Raw genomic sequence first — 23,477 nt, 5'->3', positions numbered from 1 at the left:
CACGCTCATGCCGAATAAAGGACCGTCGCTGGATGTGACTTGTGTTGTTTGAGGGGGGAGCAGGCCTAACTTGTTACAGGATTCAGAGACGCGCTGACAGACTGATGAACTGAGCAATTGAGCTTTAATAACTAAACAACAGCGGGGGGAAGAAGAAAGGCATCCACTGATCACGCCGATTCTCTGCCACGAACAGCACCACAGGTATGTGTCTGTATGGCTTTATTTTATTTATTTGTGTGTGTGTGTGTGTGGATGTTTTGTGTAAAATCACGTTGAGGTCATTGTTGTGTTTGTCACCACTGTCTTGACAAAGAGAGCGCAGGTCTCCAGCTGTGTTGACACTGTCATGTTGCTATACTGCCTCGAACATATAGGCGGCCTGTGGACACGAATTCAGAGCAAGGAAAGAATGTGTTTATTACTATTTTGAAAATCAGCAAATGTGGATTATAATCTTAATGTAAGACAACTACAAGGTCCAATTATCCAAAAATGACCATAGCAAAGGTAAAATATGAAAGTTAGAAGATTCTGATTGATTTTTAATGACATTTTTGTGCATTTTATGCAAACAAAACACAAAACTGTGGCTTCAGTATCTGAGATTATGTAACAAAATATATGTAAATGCACACATTGTTTTAAAATAAAACTGCATTTATGGCCCTTCTTCAGTGACTTCATAGGTTGTTTTGTAAAAATCTGTGTACTGATCTGTTTTATGACAGGCAGCTAAAACCTACACCCTGTCTCTGAGGGAGTAGAAAGTCCTAATTCAGCCTCTCATTCCCACTGAACGCTTCCATCTGCACCTCCATCCCCGGCCTCCTGTTTGCACCTCCTGTGCAGTGTGAATTCAAGCCCGCAGGCTCCTGTCTGCTCCTCCTGACCGCCTCCACTCTTTCTATTTCTCTCTCTCTCTCTGGTTATTATTCCTCCCCAGACTTCTCAATGAAGGAGCCTGACGCAATCAAGCTCTTCATCGGGCAAATACCCCGAAACCTGGAGGAGAAGGACCTGAAGCCCATCTTCGAGCAGTTCGGGAAGATCTATGAGTTGACTGTGATAAAGGACAAATATACAGGGATGCATAAAGGTAAGTTGATGTGCCAGGTTTAAAGGACCTCACATGATTTTATCAGATATGCATAATTACAATTTTCCAAATATAAATGCCATTTTGGAGCCAGAACATCCAATGTAACCTTTACCTTAAGAGTTATTATTAGAGTTTATTACCTTATATTGGTGCTTCTGTTTAGAAGCTTTAGTAATCCATCATTTTAACAAGAATATTGGTCAAACTATTTGTTAGAATTGTAATTAAAATGACTTCGAGCCCAGAAAAGAGCAGAATATTCTCACATTTAACTTAAATTAAATGTCATTACTCTTGATTTTACGTGCTGTATTTTCAAAATGATGCACTCGTCTGTTCATAGTAACAGCTGAACACAAAGTAAACACACATTTAAAAAAAAAGATGTTCATGTGTAGCTGCAGTGCATGCTGGGAACTTTCCACAAAATGGCCTCAGGAGGCTCAAAAAACAAATATTCAAATAACTGGTCAAATGTTAAAATTCTCATTAAATCATGTCTACTAACATATTAAACAAGTGTCTCATAATATAAAAGAAAAAAAAACCCAACACACAGAAAATGCTGTCTGACAGATGGACTGACAGAGAGGAGAGTGGATCTCAGCTATAAATAATGACCCTTGCTGTCATTTCTGATGCAAATCTGAGTCTGGAAAACAAAGGCTTTAAATAAAACCCACAGAAACCATCAGTCATCTGGGAGACGTATAAGCCAGTCCTGGTATCAGTCCTCTAACACCTATAACACCTATTCTGCATACATTTACATATTCATGATTTGTCGGAGCCCCTAAAGGTTAATGAAGGCCTTTTTCTATTATGTGGAGCTGCATATATTTTGCTAGGATGGTGATATTAAATACTCATTCAGGCTGCTTGTGTCTGAAGGGACATAGAATAGAGAATAATCTCTGTTGCTGCTTAGCAAAATTGTATGGTTTTGTCTCATTTTTAAAAAAAAATGCAGGCTGACCCAGAATTGAGGCTGATATTAATTCAAATAAATAAAATCAAAGCACGTACTACATTATTATAATAGGGCAGTGAGGTTTCTGTCTACATGCCTTAAGGGCAGCTACATGTGACAATATATATCATAAATGAATCTCCTGTCTGTCTCCAGGATGTGCCTTCCTGACATATTGTGCACGTGAATCTGCCCTCAAAGCCCAGAATGCACTGCACGAGCAGAAGACACTACCAGGGGTGAGTGTGTCGCTGTCTTCTCTTTCCTCAACAGCTCAAATTTATAAAAAGGAACACAATAACTGGCATGCCTGGCTATCCAAGCACACACACACACAGAGACACATGGGTGACACAGAAACATTAACCAAGTTTGACATGTGGGGTTGACTTCCCCCTTTAGCTGATATGCGCCAATAAAGGTCAGAGGCTGCTCTCCCCTCTTATGTTTCATATGTGATGCATCCAGACATATCCATCCACTTAAGGCATGAGTCATCTCACTACATGTCACGGGTCGAAAGAGACAGCTATGAGGCTCGCTGCTGGAGTGACTTTGCCAGTTCTTATTCTCTTTGATGTTTCTCTTCCTTTCTGCCTCACCCTCCTCCTCCTCCTCCTTCTTCTCCTCTCTTTCCATCCATCTCTCCCTCTGAATTCTAATCAAAGTTAAACCTAGCTTTATTAGCATAGCCAGGCAGCAGGTGTGCTGCCAAATGACATTTCCAGAGCTAAATATGACATGACAGCCGCGTCTCTATAATAACCGACTATATGGGAGACAAGGCGACAAGGCAAGGAATTACTGAGACAGAGTGTGCTCCCAGACTTGCTGCTGCTTCCTCTTTTACTAACAAGGCTTTACCCCTGTTTCCTTTTGGTTATTTTTGTTGAAATCATTCACTTCTTTTTTCTTCTTCTTCTTCTTCTTCTTCTCATCCTGAATGGCAGCTCATAGCTTTTGAGGGAAGGGAGAAGGAGACGGTAGCTGCAACCAAAGTCTATTTTAGTTGCAAATAATGACAACATAATCATGTAAAGAGTCCACAGAATACAAGATCATTTTGCTTGTTTTTGTTAACAGTCCAAAAGTGAATGATAGAGAATAGTGAAGATGATTTTATATTTTCGGATGTGAAAATCAGCTGTTTTTGTTTCAATATCTGTTAGTAAACTGCTTATTTTTTTAGCTTTTTATACAAATTAAAGACAGAATTAAAATAATAACTGCTAACAGTCGCTCTAAGGCTGAGATAAGGGAAATATTTGGATTTTTTTCCCTTGATAAATGTGCAGTTTATTGTGTAATTATCATTACAGAAGATTGTCGTAAAAGCAGGGAGAGGCATGGGGGGTTAGCAGGGGGACGTGGAGACATTTTGGAAGCTGGTATTAGGGTGGCAACAAAAGAAATCCCATTCTTAGCATGACAGTAGCGTGACCTCCCTGACCTCTTGTAGGAGATCAGCAGGACCCAATGCCCGGTGTTAAAGCTCTCTCGTCGCCCCAACCCCCCATTTTTCTACTCTACTAGCTCCCCTCCATGCAGCCTCTTACCTCTAAGCTGTGGTACAATCTAAACCCTCCTGTGGTCTCGCAATCCCCCCCTTCCACCATTCACCCCTCACCCATCCTGCACTAAAAGAAGAAAAAAAGAACCATCTTATTAGCTCCACACACGCCCACACGGACAAGATCTGCTACCCACCCCTGCCACCAGCTGTGGTGTAATTGTCATCTAATTGCACCTGCACTGCCAAAGAATAATTAACTTTGGCATCTCATGGCCAGGGTGATACAAAAGGAATAACATGATCGCAATTATAGAGCTGAGAGGAGCGAGCTTAAATGAAAGCACACCTGAATATGAAGAAAGCTGAAAGATGTCACTTATAGCCAATGGTGCTTTTTTTTTTCTTAGTGTTTTGGCAAAGAATGAATCTGTCTTACTGCCTTTGCTATTTTGCATTTCCTCTTCACTAACAATGGAAATGAAAGAAAAAGAACAAAAGACAGAGAGAGAAGTCAGTCAGGGGCGAGCAGATGGCGGTATCGGAGTGGCACCTGGCCTTGTGTTTAATTTCAGGTGAGAGAGTCCGTCGCTAAGTGAGAGGGGGAAGACAAGTGTCAAAAGCACATTCGGCTGAAAGTGAGGAATGGTGAAGAAGCAGAGAGTTAAAAAAAGAAGAAGAAGGCAGGAACAAATGTATGATTGGAGGAGAAAAGACTCTCTTCCTGGGCTGTACTCATTCTGTCCTTCTTGGACATCTTGTCCTCTCTGTTCTTATCGCTTGATCTCAGTACTGTCTCAGACCATTCGTCTGGTCTGGTCAGCTGTTGTGAGGCTCATACAGACACTAACAACCACATTATGCCACATTAGATGTAGCTGTGTTGGAAAAAGAGGTTAGAATCACAAAAACAAAAAAAATCTGCACTTTTTTCAAAATCAGCATTGAAAAAATCTAGTTTATTTTTTACATACAAAAACATTCATGAATGAATGAATGAATGATATTCTGGTTTTCTGAGGCTTCTATGAGGGTAAACAGGTTCAGGACTGTCAGCCAGACAAAGCAATGAAGGACTCTGGGACAGCCTATCCTCTTTAGGAAAACACCATTAGTGGTCTAAGGTGTTTACTTAGCTCTACGCCCTCCTGTAGCTGTGTTTATAAGTGCAGGTAAATCTCTAAGAAAAAGGCAGAGAAGCTTGTCGCCTGTTCGTGTTGAAAACATAGACAGAATACAAGTATGGACAAAGCTCACACAGTCACAGTCCACCTAAACTCCTAATACAGGCAAAGAGGTGAGGTGCTGTGATTCAGCAAACACCTGTCAATCAGAGTGTTCATGCCTACAATTAATGCATAATTTGAAGTATAATTTAAATAACAGTTACCCCTGTAGAGTTATGACTGAACCAGACTGTAAACATTTTATTTATATAGTTTTTTTCTGCTGTAAAGTTGGTCATTTTAACATAACCTATTTATATAGTTTATTTCTGCTGTAAAGTTGGTCATTTTAACATAACCATAACCTATTCACTCACTTTTATAGTCAGCCCCTAGTGGCTGTGCGGTGAACTGCAATCTTTACGCTTCCGTATGGACTTCATGTCTCAGTCGTTTTGGCTTCTAACCATGAAACAAACAGCTATTGAAAACACATCAAGCAAAATGACACCATGAAGTCTAGAGTTATATTTATATTACATACTTCTACCCACATTTGCAGACTGCTACTTCCTCTTTTTCCTCAAAAATACTATATATCTAATTTTGCATTTCATAGGCTCCTTATTTTCTATTCTTTTCTGTGAACCACCAGCTAACCGAGCTTAGCATAAAGATTTGGGTGAAGCATCCTTGAAGCTCTCATTTCAACCTATAACCAGGGTGTTTCCACCGGTTGTCATGCTCACTGTAGTTCATATAGTCTAAAAACACGAGAGTAAATATTGATCCGCTCATGAACTCTTGACAAAAAAAAAGGCAATTAGTGCACCTCTCTAAGTGTCAAACTCTTCCTTTAATCAATGCATAGCTGCACTTAGCTCACTCGAATTTGCAACAATGCCCTGCTGTAAGAATCTAATATATAATATTAACAATAATAGTGTCTAAATTTAATAGTGAGTCTGTGTTGAAGTGGGAAAGTATGTAGCTGTGTTCTCGCTGTATATTTGCATGTGCTGCGGGGGAAGGGAGAGCAGGTGTTCACACTAACACGGTTTAATGAAGGATGTGTGTTTTGTGTGTGTGTGTAACTGTGTTTGCTTTTGTGTGCACATCTTTTCCAAAGATATAGATGGATGGATTGGAAGTTTTGAGGTTTCATTATAAAGCAGCTCCTCTCAGGTTTCTTCATTCACTATCAGTGGTGTGTATGAGAGTAAAAAAAAAAAAAAATCAGGTCCGTGAGGCCTTCTGTGTTTAAGCTGCCCATATGAGAGGAAAGAGCTCTCTTTGAGTGTGGAACATCTGACTAAGCCTGACATTTACTCAGACGTAAGGACTCAGACGGAGCAGACAGAGGGGTTTTATCAATAGTCTGAAAAAAAAATGCATACGCTAAATATAGCCCAGGCTTTTTATGCAGGATATGAGATAGGAAGTGCAGAACGCTGTAATTTGTGCCCTTTAATGTCTTAGCAAACGTCCTACTGATGATACAAAACCTGTTAGCACATAAGACCTCTGCTTTGTAGTCAAAGTTGTGTGTAACATGACACAAAACATGACTGGGCACAAATGTTTTGAAGAAGACTGACAATAAGCACACAGAGCTCCTCTTCCATATGTAACCTATATCTTGATCGCAGGGAGTCGCGAGGATGATAGCAATTAGCGCGCCTCAGAACGAACATGCACACTTGATGATTCTATCTGGAGTTAAGTGTGCATTCATGCATCCAATCATTTACATATGCATGCATATCAATGCGCTGAGGTGATGATGCAGGACGGGCGACAGAGAGAAAGAGAGAGAGAGAGGGGGCTCGTCCCCTGTATGTCACTCTGGGGCGACTGTAATGATGAATGCAGATTGGATTTATAGAGGTGGTAAATGGGTGTGAATTGGGGAGAAATTGGATAAATGAAGGAGGGGGGGGGGGGGGAGGGGAGGAAGAAATGAATGAAAGTTTGACATAATGAACAGTGGGTGGCAGTAAGGGTGGGGGTGGGCTGGAGGTGCATTGAGGCAGTGTGTTTATCAGCTTAAATGCAGACATCTGTTACTGAGAAATAGTGTGTTTTGAGGGGGTTGGGAAATGTGTGTGTGCGTGTGTGTGTGTTTGGTACAAAACTGGAGAGGGGCTGTTGTCATAGAACTCATTAGACTCTTTGAACTTTGGTGTAGGACTGGTTATCTAATGAGCATACATGGACTGTAGTGGAGTTAAAGTGTATAAAGCGTGGCAGAATGTAAAAAAAAAAGAAGAAAAAAGTAAAAGTAGGACAAGGACTCTATCTGTACTCACAGACACACACACAGAAATCTGCCCGTGATTCAGTTCTCCCCCCACCCCCCACCCCCCTGCTCCACTGAATCGAGTCAAACAACACTTGACATGAATATGTAGCAGTCAGAAGAGACAAAACAATTGAGAGTCAACTCGTGTGTTGTTAGAAATTTAGTCTTTGATATTCAGTTTCTTCACTTTGAAGGGTTTTTGCTGGCTGTCTGACAAAACGACTGAATGTCAGCTTCAAAAGCTGTCAGCTTCGTCTTAATGCCGGACAGACTGGTGAACCCTGTAAGGGAAGGAGACAACACTTGGAAGCAGCTTTGACACTGAAGACTGGGGCATTGATTAAATATTATTGAACTGTACAGGCGTTGTGCTGTCAGTCTCTTTGTGTTTGATTGATTTAGCAACCGGCTGAATACAGGACAAGGTTGAATTTGTCTCCGCTTTGTGTGCTCTGTCTGCCTGCTCATGTGTGTGCGCATCTGTGTGTGCATCCACGTGTCGACACATTAGCAGGCCGTACTTGTGCATCTCTGCTTTTTTTTGTCCAAGCCTCTGCTGCTTTGTTCCAATTCTTTGTGTGAGCGCACAATCATCTTCGTCTATTAATCTCCAGGTTTTTTTTTTTTTGGGGGGGGGGGGGGGGGGGGGGGGGGCTGTGAATATACCAATTTCCACCTGTGTTCTTTTTTTTATTCCCCCGCCGGTGAATTCACAAGTGCGTCTCAGCGTAAGTGCATTTGAGACATGGAGGTGGATGGAGAATGGAGCAAAAGCAGCAGAGACAAGAGAGGAACAGAGCAGGGTGGGTAGAGGGAGGGGAGGGGGGGAGGGGAGGTGGCAGGTTGATTACGGTCGCAGGTCTCGTTGCCTGGAGACGGCGGGGACGAAGGATGCCAGGTTGCTAGGCGACCAGCACGATGCAATGACCAGCGCTGTGTGATGGAGCGGAGGGGAGGCGAAGACGGAAAATTGTCTTTGCCCCCCCCCTTCACTCCCCGCCCCACCCGACTACACCTTCCTCCCCACCACCCCCCCACCCTTCCAGCTCTGCCTCCCTGCTGTAAATGTTCTTGAAAGAGCAGGGGTGATGGTCTCCGCTGATATATTTACCATTCAGAGTGGCTGCTTTTTAAGGCAGACAGGCTGAATGGATTGAAATTGGAGAGAAAACGGGCGGCAGAAATGTGACAGCCTCACACAGCAGCAGCAGCAGCAGCAGCAGCAGCAGCAGCACCAGCACCAGCCTAGTGTATAGACTCAACAACACTGAGTATAGAGATTATCATCTGTGAGAAAAATGTCATCATCAATATGCTTTGCTCGCTCTGACTGCAAATAGTTCACATTTACATTGAAAACACGATACCACTCCTTGGTGTGTACGATGACATGGATGGAGACAGGGGGGGTCATGCATTATGGTGAAAGGGTCGAGCTTAGATTTGATTGGATAATCTATGGATTTAATATCGTATAATCCGGGTGAAAATCCGTCCCCCCCTCCAGTGCATCACAGAAAGAAAAGATTAAGTATGTGTAGATGATGTGCTAATGTGGCTGTGACCGACAGGAGCAGCAGAGAGAGTATTGTATGTTTAGTCGGAGGATGGTTGTACGTAATATCTGCGCTGTGTGTTTAGAGACGGAGGGGAGGGGAAATAAAATCAAATAGCAAAAACACACTGGTAAAATGGGTTGTTGATCAGGCAGAGGTTTTTTTTTCGCCTGTGTGTTGTCTGTGCACAGTATGGGACTGTTTTTGTAAACAAGCCTAAGAGAGAAAGAGGAAGGGAGGGGAGCAACAGGAGGAGGAGGAGGGGAGAGAGCAAATTACTGTAAAGTGTGTGTTAGTGGTGGAGGCTTAGAGGGAGATATTTTTCTCCCTGCTTCTGCATCTGCTCTCGAGGCAGCGCCAACATTCAACAGGCACTAATTTCTCCCTCCATCATCCTGCAACCCCCCCCCTTCCTATATTGGTTCCTTTCCTTTTTTTTCCTCCACCTTCCTCCCTCACACATCTAATCCCTCTATCTCTTGACCCAGAAGCACCCTTTTGTCCTCCTCGTTTGTTTTTCACCAGTCTCTTTCCGCACGTTGTTCAGGGCAGCCTTGTTTACCTGATGTGGGGTTCTCATCACTGGGGTTGTCATGACGATGGCCATGTGAGCGCTGGTCTTCGTCAGAGCAGTGGGGCCTGTTGCCGTGCCGATCTGAAGTGGCACTGCCTTGATGGCCTCCACTTCTTACTGTTTTCCCTCTTGTATATTCTAATTCCAATCTCCTGAGCCATCTGCTGTGCTTCTCCTTATCACCAACACCACGGCCCTTACTTCTCTGTTTGTCCTCCTGCAGTCAAATATATGCAATGGGATTTTTTATGAGGTTATTTTAAAGATGGCAGATGTTTAAAGCTTTCTTAAAGCACAAAAAAATGCTAAATCACATTTTTTAATTAAAATCTTCACTTGCTCTATATATTTAGATTTTTTAAAAACATTAAAGGGACAGTTCACCTATAATCAATATTCATATTTTTGTATGCAGTGCATCTGGACTGTTTTTGATGTGACATGATGTCTGCCTTCTTTCTTCACTTAAAGCATCAAAAAATATTCTCCATCTAGAAATCATGACCTTGTAATGTAGGAACTATTATCTACCGAACTACACTCAGCAAACACATCTGTGCACAGAAGGCAGTGCGCATCTACCCATGACAATAAGCTGGTGCTTGTGACAGCATGACAGTATGTAAACATTCTGAGCCTTGATGCTCTTTCCCTTTTTGCTTTCAAACTGTTTTACCTGTCCTAAGCTTTGCATGAGTACATGAATTTTAGCACACATTTGGTTAAGATGAAGTTTGAGCACCAAACTTCACCTATAATTTAAACTAAAATTATTATTCATTGACTGCAAACCCTTCATTTGTTTGACGGATTGGAAGATGGTTTTGAGACTTTGCCCCCTTCCATCCACACACTATCATCCTATTAATTGGCACATCGCATCTATTGGATGCTCTCAATGCGGAGGCCCCTCTGCAGCAGGTGCCGTGTTTCAGCTGCCGGTTCGGTACGATGTTTGTTCATGCGACGGAGCACGGCCCGCGGCACCAATCAATAGTGTCTCCTGGTGACCGATCATAGCGGATCAATCAGTGACACAGGATCAGTGACTGGCTGAAATGTCACCAGCTCCATAATTAAGACCTTCATTAAGCCAGAGTTAACAGAGTGTCACTCTGTTGCTCTCACCTCTACTCATCACCCCTCCCCTACTCCTCCTTTACACACACACCTCCCCCACAAGCCTTCTTTCCTCCATATGCTCCTTTCCTTCTCCTCAATCCCTCTCAATCCCACCCTTCTCCCCCTTTGTGCCCTCTCTTGTTCATTCTCTTTATTCAGTTCAATACCTCTTTTCACCGTGTTCATGCTCTATACATTCAGAGCCAAGGCTATGAAGCATATAGAGAGTTTAGCTAAAGGACTACAGAGACGTACATGAAAAAAATGGCATTTCAGCAGCTTGTCTTTTGATGAATTATGAAAAGGTTAATCCTTTTCATGTTGTGTGTTCCCTCCTTTTTTCATCTTTCTTTGTTTTTCCCTGATAATATTCGCTGCCTTTCTAACCCTGCATACATCCGTCTCTGCCTCCCTGTCAGGATCAGAATCTCTCTCTCTCTGTTCTGATGCTGTGTGCTCCTTTAATCCAGATTAGCTGGCGAGTGTTCTTAATCTTATCACTTCCCCAATCCCGCGTGGGTGTGTGCTTTTCCTGGTTTTGCGTGATAGGGGGGGAGAGCGAACCATAGACGGCAGGATTAGAGCAGATTCTGAGAGCGACTCGGCGAGAAAGGAGGTGGGGAGAGAAAGAGAGACTGTGGCGGCACTGCAAATGTAATATCACACATATCATTGTCAGCCATGGTCTGCTGGAGTACAGTTAGCCAGAAATGATTGGAACACGGGCCAAATTTGCAATCATCCATACATTCATAACGATGTCATATTACAGCAAAAACGTCATTTACATGAAGCGAGTTCACATAAATATCATTAGTAATTCAAAAGACAGTTGGGGGGCACATTTTAATTAAACTCCACAATAAAATCCCCAGTTACTGCCAGTTATTTCTAGACTGTAAGCACTTTATCTGCCAAACATTCTACTCATTTGTTTTTCTCTCTTGTCTTGATCACCACTACAGATGAACCGCCCAATTCAAGTGAAGCCGGCTGACAGCGAAAGCAGAGGGGGTAAGAGACACCTGCCTCCACCCAGACACACAGCACCTGTTCAAACAACAGCACCACCACCAAAAACACTGATGATAACATGACAAACTGATGGATGTTGTAACAAAAAAGAGTGACAGACCGTTGTATTTTCATGAAAAAAATGCAAAATGTTCTACAGGAGCCATTGATCAGAATGAGTAGTAGACCTGACAACAGTGACACCTCTGGCTGTTAAGTGAACTGCAGTCAGCTTTCTGACACTTAAGCTACATTTTTGCTAATATCTATAGGGCATCAATTCAATAGATTTCATTTTTGTTTGCTCTTGTTTTTTTTATTTTGTATTGTATGTGTTTACAAAATTAGAGCTAGCAGGCTAACCATCCTCCCCTCCCCTCAGTCTTGGCTATAAAAACTATTTATATTTGTCTCAAATCTGCACAGAATAAACACAAGTTATCTGTTTGCCAAGGTAGCGGCATAAACCATTAGAATATTGTGTGAGTGCTAAGATTAAGGAGAGCGCCAGCTTAGCTTAGCCAGCTAGCGTTATCTTGGCTGCACTGTGTGGCAGTATCTAATGATGTAAATGTAAGCAAGTGTTGTAAACCGAGGGAGCACACACTAACGCTAATATTTTTTTTAAAAATTTTGCAAAACATTTGTTTTAATTCTTACATACAGAACCTTTAAGATGAATGTATGTCATTGCTCTAAGTTTTTTTTTTAAATTTAATTTCCTCCAAAAGCTCTGCTATCTAAGTCAGCATCTACTTTCTTTGTCACAGCATCCACTGCATCTAATAGGCCTTTTTTTCCACCACAATTTGACACACCACAGAAGGAAAAGCACAGGTGCATCATAAAATTAATGATGTCTGAATTTCATTTAGATGTTTTTGTGTATTGTTCATGCTGGCTCGCTGTCATGGTGTACCAAATCAAAATGTCTGCTGTGAAGACAGCATTTCTGTGTATTGTTTCCCCTATTAGACAGTATTAGAAATCCATTGATTTTTCTTCTGTTTTTTTTGTACTGTAGGTAAATTTGTTTTTACAGAAATTGGATTAGAAGCATCAGGTCTTTTGTTTCCCTCCTCCTCAATGAGACTGTGGTGTGTTTCCTGTGACCGAGCATATCTCTCTGCAACATTTGATTATTATATTAAAATATATGGCAAAGAAGTGACAGCTTGAACGGTTGGACAAAAAAAATTCTGTTAATCTGTAGCGTTCCTTTGGAGACTAGTCTGCAGGAATGTACGTGATTTGTAACAAACAGCTCAAACATGTAGAAACACTGGTCTGATCCTTCACAGACGGAGACAGACGGAGCAGCTTCTCTGACAACGCAGAGGGTGACAAACATTTGAGTCACTGCCAGATGCTGTTTGTTTGTTGTGCTGTTCATGTTACTGCACTCTGGTGGCACTCTGTAGAATAGCAGACTCTAACAGCTCATCACACTGTTGTCCATCCATGCTTGTATGGTGACATGGCACTACTCCCTTTGTCAAACACCTTTGATCTCACTCATACATTTTCCTTTCTTCTTCCTCCTCCATATCGTGGCGATCTCTTTTTCCTTAGAAGACAGGAAGCTGTTTGTGGGCATGCTGGGAAAACAGCAGACAGACGCTGATGTGAGGAAAATGTTCGAGCCATTCGGGAGCATAGAGGAGTGCACGGTGCTCCGCGGGCCCGACGGCACCAGCAAAGGTAATAAATGACAAATCATCATTCAGATTAAATAAACAAAGCAGAAGATAGCGAAGTGTTACGTATGAGTCATTATCCATCTCTGAAACATCTGTTTAGGCCCGGTTCACGTCTTCTTAGCACTATCATGGCACACTTTCCAAAAATTCAGTTTCAGGCACATTAAAACTGCATTTCTTGTGGATGAATGGCTAAAATGTTTTCAAACATATATACATATGGAGAAGGTATTAAAGCTTCATCAGTCCAGGTAGGGAACTAGGGAGGCCATGCTCTTTGCTCTGATAGGTGAGTACTGACCACCATTTAGCATCAGCTCTGCTGCTGTATAATAACAATGTAGTTGCAGCTAGAGAGCTAGCTGGCTAACTGTTCTTGCTTTGCATCAGTTTTGGCAATATAGATATATATATATATAGGCTCAATTTTTTGACTTTGGCTATAATAAACACATTTCTGTTACAAACAGAGGGGTAATTTGGGGGCTCATTTGAACAGTGCTTACCAATCAGAGCAGAGTGGGGTGTTTTGGAAAAGAGTGTGGACAAATCAGACCTTGTCCATATGTATATGGATATTTTTGAAAACGTTTTGGCCTTTCGTCCACATGAAGAAGCACGTTTGGGTCGACTGCTGTAATACTGACTCAGTGGAAGATGAAGGGAAGAATGTTCAACTGAGTGCAGGATGAGTCATAAGCATTTTTAGAGCTTTCCAGGAAACATAAAGAAATGTGGTCTATATAAGGATGTAGCAGTATACACATACACACATACAGTGTAATATATATGCTATACAAACACATTTTGAAGGGGCCTTCATGATATGGAGCAAAACCCATGGCTTGCATGTTAAATTACATTTTAAATGTTCATTTAAGCATTTATATTTGGATCTACATCAAATAAGAGGAATCCAAATAATCGGCAGTAAGATGTTTGTGTTACGATTTTCAAGTCCTACATCTTTTAAAGCGCTGTCATAAGCAATGAATGCAAATGGACTCCAGCTGATGGCTGCATAAGTGATATTGACTTTGTTTAACTGTTTGTATTTGTATCCGGCCCTGAGAATACAGCCTGCAGCACATTACCATCACGTGATATAAATTACCATTGCCATAAACAACAGCGCTAATGATATTTGTCGTGTAAATCAAAGTCCAGCGACAGTTCAAACACAGATGCTAGATTTTTCTGCATTTGTTGCATGAGGCATGACTAATGGTGCCACAGGTTTTATGGGTCATGGCTAATGATGCGTTTGGTGGTTTACGGGCTGTGATTGATGAAGCAATGAATGTTCTGTGGACCATGTTTAATGATGCCACTGTAACTGATGAAGCACTAGATGTAAGACGGCTTCTAATGTATTTTTAAAGGGAAGTAGTTTTGTTATACTGTGTGTGTTGTGTGTGTGGTCCCTGTTTAATGGTGTGTCATTTCACATAGGGTGTGCATTTGTAAAGTTCCAGAGCAACGCAGAGGCCCAGGCTGCCATCAACACTCTGCATGGGAGTCGTACTCTACCTGTAAGTCCACCCCTACACACACACACAACACACACACCCAGATATGCTTACATACACACACACACACACACACACACATGCACACACACACTAACATTCAAATAGATCAAAAACACACACTCAGATGCTCCAAATCCAGTCATTTAGACACTCAACATGGTGACTCAGCTAATAGTCACCACTTCTCCTTTCTGTCCCCCTCCTCCACACACACTCACACACACATTTGTAAAATGTGGTCATGTTTCGTCAGTTGGTGTAGTGTAGTTTAAATGCAGGTACATGAAATATATTGTTGTAACTAGGTTTTCTGACAGAAAATGTGAACACTTCAGCCATATACGGTTAGAAGATCATTTCATGGTACATCTGTGGGGTAAAGAGTTCTTAGTATCTTTGAACATTCTTCTCCTTACTGATGAAGGCCAGCTTTCCAGACACAGAGGCTCCAAATCATGATGCTTGTGTTCATATAGAGTCTTTTTTACAGCACTAAAGCCTTATTAGTGTTATTGGTGGTTTTTTTTAAATGTTAACAGTTCCAGTTAGTGTTATAGTATAAAGATTTAATTTGTACTTTTCTTTTATTCTTTTGTCTGGACATAAACATTACAGGATCTTAGCATTTCCCTCCTTTTCCATCAGGATGTCTTGTGTGTTTGTCCAGCCCATCCTCAGCAGGAAAACGTATTTCAGTCTTTGAAAGCAATACAAGTGAGCGTATTTATCCGGCCGCAGCACCACGTGTTTATGGGTGTAGGGACTTGTCCTGTTATTAACCCAAAAATGACAACTGTTGTTTTTGTATGCTAAATCCAGCCGTTAATATCCGTTATAGACAGATAATAACTACGTGTGGATACTAAACTTAAAAACAAAACAGCTCTCAGTGTCAGCTGGCTCAAACCTCTGACTCCTGAGTGAACTCCTTTCACCTGCCTTCTTACACTTACATTTTTGCAGTTGTATCGGTCACATGATCAGATGATTTCCGGTAATATGCCCGTATGTTCCGTTATCTCATAACTATAACCATGTGGCGTATCTGGGGGATGCTTTATCGAACAAAGTGGTGATCGCTGCGTAAAATGACCTCAGAATTGATTTTTTTTTTTTTTTTGACTTTCTCCACAGGGTGCCTCGTCCAGCCTGGTGGTAAAGTTTGCCGATTCGGAGAAGGAGCGAGGGCTCAGGCGGATGCAGCAGGTGGCCTCTCAGCTGGGAGTCCTCAGTCCCATGACCCTGCACCTCGGGGCCTACAACGCCTACACACAGGCTGTAAGGGCCACACAGACACCTTTCTTTATAAACACAAATTATTTTCCAAATTTCTGCTTCTCTTTCTTACATTTTATAACATACATATCGCACTTTGCTGCAAGAACAAAGCTGAAACACCATGGCAAAAAAACAGGCAGTCGGCAGTCCTTTCTCTGTGATAAATGTACATGATATCCTGTGAGATTTAACGTCATACTAGAAGATTTTAATTGGAAAAATTGCAAATTACAACATAAAGAAAGCTAATTAACCATTTATTGCAAAATGGCTTCTGATTCGGCTCATTTACGTTTGTTCAATTTGTGATGTTTAAAGAGGCCTGACTGCATTTTTATAGATGGATTAGATAGTATTGATTTATAGTGATGTGATCATATAATTTACTGAAAACTCAAACACACAAAAAATGCTTACTGAATTATCAGAGTGCAGACAGAAAGGAATCCAGAATGCAAAATGTGACATTAAGACCAATTATTGATGATTGTAAGGAGTCCAGTTTGTAAAAACTAAGCAGGTCATTAGGGGCAGTTGTGTTTTGTTGCAAGCTACTAAGATGTGCCCTTTAAATATATCGACTGGAGCCGTCACAACTCTTTTGAAACCGTCAATTTTTATGATCTTGTTATAAAGGAAGTCTGAACAAAATGCATCAGTTGTAATCTGCAGAAATTACTCACAAAATGTTAAACCTTTTCACTATTTGTTTCACCCTCTCCCTCTGCCTCTCTCTCTCTCTAGCTGATGCAGCAGCAGGCCTTGGTGGCACAGTCAGCCTACCTCTCTCCTGTAGCCACCGTGGCGGCGGTTCAGATGCAGCAGCTCGCCGCACTCAACCCCAGCAGCATCATTGCCACGCCAATTGCATCCATCACCCCGTCCTCAGGTAATGAGAGGCAGAGATGTCTGGCCCCGGCCGGCCTTGATTAGATTTCGGCTTGAAATATGAGGACAGATACACAAGGAGAGGTGGACCCAGGAGGACAAAATTACAAACATCTATTTGGTTTTTCTCTCTTTCATTCTGTCCTAATGTTAGCTTTTACTTTTAACCCAGGAACAGGTAATTGAGTTAAAGGAGCCTGTACCCATTTACTTGGATAGTTCAGGTTATAGGTGTGTTTATGTGAGCTTTTATTTGCATAAAATCATCCTGCCCACGATTTGAACTCCTCTCTGTTTACATTCAAATTCAGCAAAGGAGTTTTACCACTACCACATTTACCACTAGCATAAAACAAAAACTTGGAAAATGTCTGCAGGTACCAGCACTCCACCCTCCATCGCCGCCACGCCTGTTCCTGCTCTGCCTCCACCCATCGCAGTGAACAGCTACCCGTCTGTGCCAGCTCCACCCAATGGCCAGTCAGCCACAGAAACTCTGTACACTAACGGGGTTCATGCCTATCAAGGTACTGCACAGCCCTAGTGGGCAGGACTCAGTCTCAGACGCTTTCATGTGTAACAGGGAGACCCTAATTTAGAGGAAATGAAGCTAAAGAGCTGAATGTTATTTGGAGCATGCTGATGTGCCCCATTTAGGATTGTTCTTTTTTTTCTCTTCATGCATTGAGCAGTTGGTAACCATGTGTTTGCTGTGTCACAGCTCAGAGTCCTGTCCTGGACCCCCTGCAACAAGCTTATACAGGCATGCAGCACTACACAGGTGAGCCTGATACTGTGTTTAGGCTTAAAAAATTAGTATTGATTTTGGTATTAGTTTTTACTGATATAATTTTTTTTCCCAATGCAGAAAATATGGAAAAAAGATGTTTCGGCTAATGTAGAAATTGTGCGATAACATAGTTGTCCAGCAGGATGCACTCAAGCTTAAATGTAGCTAAACAGAATATCTAGTTTATGATATATTGATAACCAAACTTTTCAGGCTGTAAAAGTAAAAGTGCACCAAAGTGCAACATAATGACATGCAGCTGCCTTGGGCTACACAGCAGTGAATCTGATGATGCATATAAAATGTAAATAACACTATAGAGTGACTCATGCTTTACAAACTGTGTGTAAAATGGCTCACAGTTTCAACAGATCTGTAGGGGTGGATGCAGCTCTGTCAGATGTTCTTTACTCACCTGTTCCTCCTCTCCGTCAGCTACCTACCCTGCCGCCTACAGCCTGGTGGGACAGCCGTTCCCCCATCAGCCCACACTGGTGGCTCAGCAGCCGCAGCAGCCACAGCAGCTGCAGCAAAGAGAAGGTAAGTTCAGAAAGCTGTATACAAAAAAATCACTGTCATATCTCAGAGGAACATTTCTAATGGTTTTGCTGCATCTATCGTTGCATCCAGGTCCTGAGGGCTGTAACATCTTCATCTACCACCTGCCACAGGAGTTCACTGACTCTGAGATACTGCAGATGTTCCTGCCCTTTGGAAACGTCATCTCTGCAAAGGTCTTTGTCGACCGTGCAACCAACCAGAGCAAATGCTTCGGTGAGTCATGGCAACACAGATTTTTCCTTGTAACTGATGTTTATTCTGCTTTTAACATGGAATTTGTGCCATCTACTGTTTAGGTTTTGTGAGTTTTGACAACCCATCCAGCGCCCAGACTGCCATCCAGGCCATGAACGGCTTCCAGATTGGCATGAAGAGACTGAAGGTGCAGCTGAAGAGGCCTAAGGATGCCAACAGGCCTTACTAAAGGAGGTGAGTGACTGTATATCGGCATGTTTGAGACGATGAGGGAGGGGTTGATAGACAGCTGGAAATGTGTGTGCCAGTAAAGGAGACAGATTGGATGTAATTGGGGGCTCAGAACGTAAATGGCTGTCTTTCATGTGGAACTGAAGAAGTCAATAACTCTACAGTAGATTAACTTTAATGAGGTGGCAGCACTAAAAATACCATCAATCTGAAGTAAATTACGAGGATCAGACGATACCTTTGTTGTGTAAAAGTGGTTCCTTCTTCTTTCTGCTCAGTATGTATAGGGACACTTTTATTGAGAAGACTTTGACACGGTTCTCATGTTCTGTCTAACCAGTGTTCTGTCACAGGGTTGAATACCAACTGCTGTCCCGTCATTAATTTTTGTTTTTATTTTCATTTTATTGTTTTTGTGCTGTGCCATATGCCATTTTTCCTGAAAAAAAACCAACATCACACCACTACTACTCAAGACTGTCCCGTCCATACATATATCGTGGAGACGTGCGTCGCTATGGCTACGGTTGCCTAGCAACCGCTAAAACCTCCCCCCCTTCCTTCTCACTGCGTTGTAAGTTAATTGGCCTGTGTTGGTTGCTGTGGCGATATTGCCTGTGATGGTTGCCATTAGCAATTTATTTATTTATTGATTTATTTATTTTTTGTATTTTGGGCCGTTGCCTTGATTCACCATGCTCAACTGCATGGCGGGTTACTGTGGCGACCATGAACTGTGTTTGGTGCGTTGTGAGTTTCCTCTTATTATTTTGTCCTGGTTTTTTAATCCTTGCAAACACTGATCAATGATTGTCACTTTACCTCAGCATCTGTAAGTAATTGATTATCATGACATGCTGTATTTTTTTTTCAAACTAAAAGCTTAAGAGCTAAATTAGCCAACTGTCCATGATAAATGGATACATTAGACCTTTTTTCCTTTTTGGTTTTGATTAGTTTCCTTTTTGTTGTCTGTCATGATTATCATTCTTACACATCCCCTCTGTTTAGTTGGTTGGTGTGGTAGTTTTTTCGGTGAGTGCGGGGTTTTTGTTTGGTTGTAACTCAATTCCAAGTGACTTTGTGCCTGAACTTTATTGTTTGTTATTCGTGTGACTGAAAATGTACTGGACGTGCCCCTGTACTGTATTTGGTTGACAGCATAGTATTTGTGAATGAATGGCTATGGTAAGGGTGAGACAAATACAAGATGTGTGCATTGTTGTTTCTGTGGAAAAAAAAAATGTTTCTGTGTGAATGTGTGTGCGTGTGTGTTGTGACATTTGAGACACTAACCTTACTTTAAAAGGTTTTTGGATAAAGCTGTTTGGTTCCTGTGACACGTGCTGCTGGCTGAGGAACTGCATTCCTCTGTAGGAATTCTGGGACTGCAAAAGAATTAATAACTGCAAATCCAAATCTAAATGGGCCTAATGCACAGGGTATCTGCAGGTCAGTCTGAAATTAGTGACAGATTGATTGTCATGCCTCTAACAAGTCTGAAATTCTATTTGTAAGGAAGTTGATTCTATTATTTTTTGGTATATCACAATTTGAGAATACAGAACAACACACAAAACAGCAGCATGATGCACCACTTCAATAATAATAATAGACACCCCTTAACATACAGTTTTACTATCAATAGAAGCCAAAGCAAACAAGCAAACTGTGGCCGAAATGCTACTTCAAATGCACACAGTTTTGTGTTTTAGTTAGCGGTACAGAGTGCCACCACAGCAAACCAGCTTTTAACCACACAAACACACACAAATATATACATAAATAGAATTAGAACATTACTGATGACATATATAAGCTCATTAATCCCATAAATATAAATAATATATACAGGATTAATGACATACATTATGTATGTAACTGCTTGTCAAGGGGTTCCCTATATTCACATTGTGACTGATGTTTGGTCTCAATTTGTATAAGCTGGCATGGGAGGAAAAAAAAAAGATCTCAGAAGCTCATAAATAGATTTGTGTGGTACCTGCAGATGCTCTGTTTGCAGCACTCTACATCTCAATGGATGATTTGAAATGATGAATCTGAAATGTCACCTCCCCACAGTTTGGTGAATGACATGTTTTGATATCAGTGTAGCATTATGTCTGACTGTTTTCCAAAAATTTGGAGAGTTGATCCCCACCAGAATTCCTACTGTGCATGTTCTGAATTAATTTGCCTGCTAAAAAAAAAAAGAGAAAAAAAAAAGAGATGACAAACTCTCTAAGAACGTGCATATACACTTGCAGCAGTATGACTGTCACTGTTACAGTTGCATGGACACTAGTTGATTACTGAGACTCCCTCTCCCTGAGGCATCAGTGCAAGCAGTGTGTATTGCAGACACCGCTCCACTTTTTAAAATGTTAAAATGTTTGTGTTTCATTTCTGAGATTTCATTTAAAAGAAAAACACCCTGTGCTCTTTTCTCTCTCTTCTTCTTCTTCTTCCCTAGGAGAAAACCTAAGAGTTCAATCAAGAAAACCACTTGGGATGTCCCAGCCTTTTTTTGGTTGTTTGACCAACCGTATAGCACAGGAGCAACACTTCACAAAAAGCAGTATCACGTGACATGCGCTTACACAAACAGCAGTAATATCAACGACAAATGCATCAACAGAATCAGCATCCATGCAATATCTGAAGTGCTCCAGAGTTCCTATCATTCCACAGCTGGATTCATTTATATTGTGTACATAATCTATTGTCGGCAACAAGATATACATGTTAAGAAAAAGCATATCACTGATGTTATTCTACTGAACAGGGTTCTACTGTATAGTGTGATTTGTGGTCTAAGGCCAGTCTACACAGTCGGAGGCAAAAGAAAATACTATTCTGTATGATTACCATTGGTAATATTGTTATGTAGAGTTAGTTTTATTATTTATACGTAAATTAAAAACATGGGGTAACTAAACTGGACGTGGAGATGTGAATTCCCTCTCACTGTAGATACCTTGGTTTAAAAATGGAGGAGTTCACCAGTTAAAATACTCTGCTGCCACTACTTTTAAAAATTAACCAAGCGGAAGGAAGGGCTGGGAATTTTTCTATCTTGATTTTTTACGTTTTAATTTATTTGGTAATCAATTTGATGGTGGGGAAAGATGTGACAATTTCTTTTTTAATTTATGAAGAAAAAAAAGAGCATTCCTGTGGTCTTCAAGACACTTATTATAGAGTTTTTAATTACATAAATGTACCTATGGAAGTAAAAAAAAAAACATGTTTCTTTATTTATTCTCTACAATCGCTGTTTTAAAACATATGTCTTTAAAAGAAAATAAAGTACAATTTAGAAAAAAATGCATTTCTTTTGTTTATTTGAGTGTGGCTGGTTATTCTGAGAGCTTTGCTGCCCTCTACTGGCCTGAAGGGGTATTGATGAACTGAGTGTCAACATCTGGAGTTTTACATTAAAACCTGTGGATCAAACTAATTAAAAATTACACTGAAGACTTTAATTGATTAATTTTACATTTTATATAGGCTGGTTAAGTGATTTTTAATTTGTAAACAGCGTCGATAATGAGTGTATATAATTTCGCTATGCATAAGGTCCTAATTTAATGTTTGATGACTCTGCATGTATATATATTGAGCTCGGACATAATGATGAAGACGGCAGAGCTGTGTGTAACTACAGCTAGAGTATGCAGTGAGTCTGTCTGCTACAGCATTTTGAGTTTGGTCTGATGAGTCCAAACACGCCTCAGCCTTCTATGGCATGTTTGAATGTATGAGGGGAGACTAATGCCACAAAGAGAGGAGTCAGGTCACTATTTGTGCTGTGGTGACTACAAAAGACTGTAGACTGTAGAATATACCATTGCAACTTTAATACTTTTTAATCACTTCTTAAAATCATATGGTTTAGATGAATATGAGGAAACTTGAACATATGGGAGCACCTCTACAGTAATGGGAAAGCTGCTTCAGGTCTCTACAATGTGTGTCGGAAACCTTTCTATAGTAGATTGGCACTGACTGGCTTCCATGTCTGCCATTTATTTTGGATAAAATGTTCAGATAACCTCTCTTTGATGTAAACAACCCCTGTGAAACCCTTTAACATTCAACAATAAGCTGTTAGTGGAAGCCATTGTTTTAAAAAGAAGAATCTAACTTTGGAGCAAAAATGAAGTTAAACAAAAAGAATTAAATGATAGTATTGCCTTACTGCTTCTATTTGATTTATTTGTGCTGCTAATCATCAGTCCTTGATGAGTTGATCATCAGCAGGTGTACAGGCATCTCTAAAAGCAGACATTTGGGCAGTTTGCTGCTCTGGAGCATTCAGGTGTGTTTTAACGCAACGCTAAGACAGACAGACATAATCCTACAGTAAGAAAAATGATTCACAAGTGGAAATCGTTCCAAGAGTGGACACCCTGCATGCACCCTACCATGTTTAATGTTAAAAATTTCAGTTTGTTTGGACTCGTCTGTCTGAAAGCACCACTGACGTCTGCTAAAACTTTGGTAAAGTTTTTCTACACGCATATTTGTTGACAGCCAAGGCCACCGGCAAACTTCTTCAGTTCGCTCGTTTTCTAATTTGAATTAGAAAACTTAGAAAACGGCGACAAACATCCTCCCCGCGCGCGCTCACATACACGCACCCGGAACCCGGAAGACAACCGCCGCTAGCTTAAATGCTGCTAATCTCAACCAACAATGTCAGAACTCGATAAAACACTGCGAAACTACACGACTCCATAACTTAACAAACACAACATTTCCCAGCGAACAAACATATATCAACGTAAACTCTGTAAACCGTGGCCGTGTGCTTTGAGCAGCTTTTAGTGTTTTAGCGCAAATACAGCGAACACAGACAGTAATAACCGTTTAACCAGGTAAACATCCATCAATTTAAAAGTCTATTCAAGCAGTTTAAAATGACTTTACCTTATTTTAGCCGGGCTCATTGTCGTCGTCTGTCCGCAAAGATGATGACTGTAG

General features: G+C 41.1%; 1 protein-coding gene across 3 annotated transcripts; it reads left to right on the top strand.

Annotated features, from left to right (window-relative positions):
• Positions 1-69: 69 nt before the first annotated feature.
• LOC114445936 (CUGBP Elav-like family member 3) lies at positions 70-21,610 on the top strand. 3 transcript variants are annotated; one of them, XM_028421287.1, is made up of 14 exons: positions 70-204; positions 947-1,099; positions 2,229-2,311; positions 11,268-11,316; positions 12,892-13,017; positions 14,469-14,548; positions 15,683-15,826; positions 16,571-16,715; positions 17,092-17,241; positions 17,436-17,495; positions 17,940-18,044; positions 18,135-18,278; positions 18,362-18,494; positions 20,965-21,610. In XM_028421287.1, exons 2-13 carry the CDS (start codon positions 955-957, stop codon positions 18,487-18,489), a joined length of 1,359 nt encoding a protein of 452 aa, XP_028277088.1. In that variant the 5' UTR covers positions 70-204; positions 947-954; the 3' UTR covers positions 18,490-18,494; positions 20,965-21,610. The 3 variants fall into 3 exon arrangements, with proteins under 3 accessions (XP_028277088.1, XP_028277069.1, XP_028277079.1); XM_028421268.1 differs by having other exon boundaries at positions 12,889-13,017; XM_028421278.1 differs by lacking the exon at positions 20,965-21,610 and adding an exon at positions 18,968-19,046 and having other exon boundaries at positions 12,889-13,017.
• Positions 21,611-23,477: the final 1,867 nt, after the last annotated feature.

Source organism: Parambassis ranga, chromosome 2 (genome assembly GCF_900634625.1).
Source record: "Parambassis ranga chromosome 2, fParRan2.1, whole genome shotgun sequence".
Taxonomy (NCBI): Eukaryota; Metazoa; Chordata; class Actinopteri; family Ambassidae; genus Parambassis; species Parambassis ranga.
This window is presented reverse-complemented; position numbering and strand designations above follow the sequence as displayed.

Excerpts from the sequence above, each read along its gene's own strand:
- LOC114445936 (XM_028421268.1), top strand. The coding sequence starts at position 955 with ATGAAGGAGCCTGACGCAATCAAGCTCTTCATCGGGCAAATACCCCGA. Across the intron at positions 16,716-17,091 it reads ATCCATCACCCCGTCCTCAG|GTACCAGCACTCCACCCTCC; the intron begins GTAATGAGAGGC and ends AAATGTCTGCAG. Across the intron at positions 17,242-17,435 it reads CGGGGTTCATGCCTATCAAG|CTCAGAGTCCTGTCCTGGAC; the intron begins GTACTGCACAGC and ends GCTGTGTCACAG.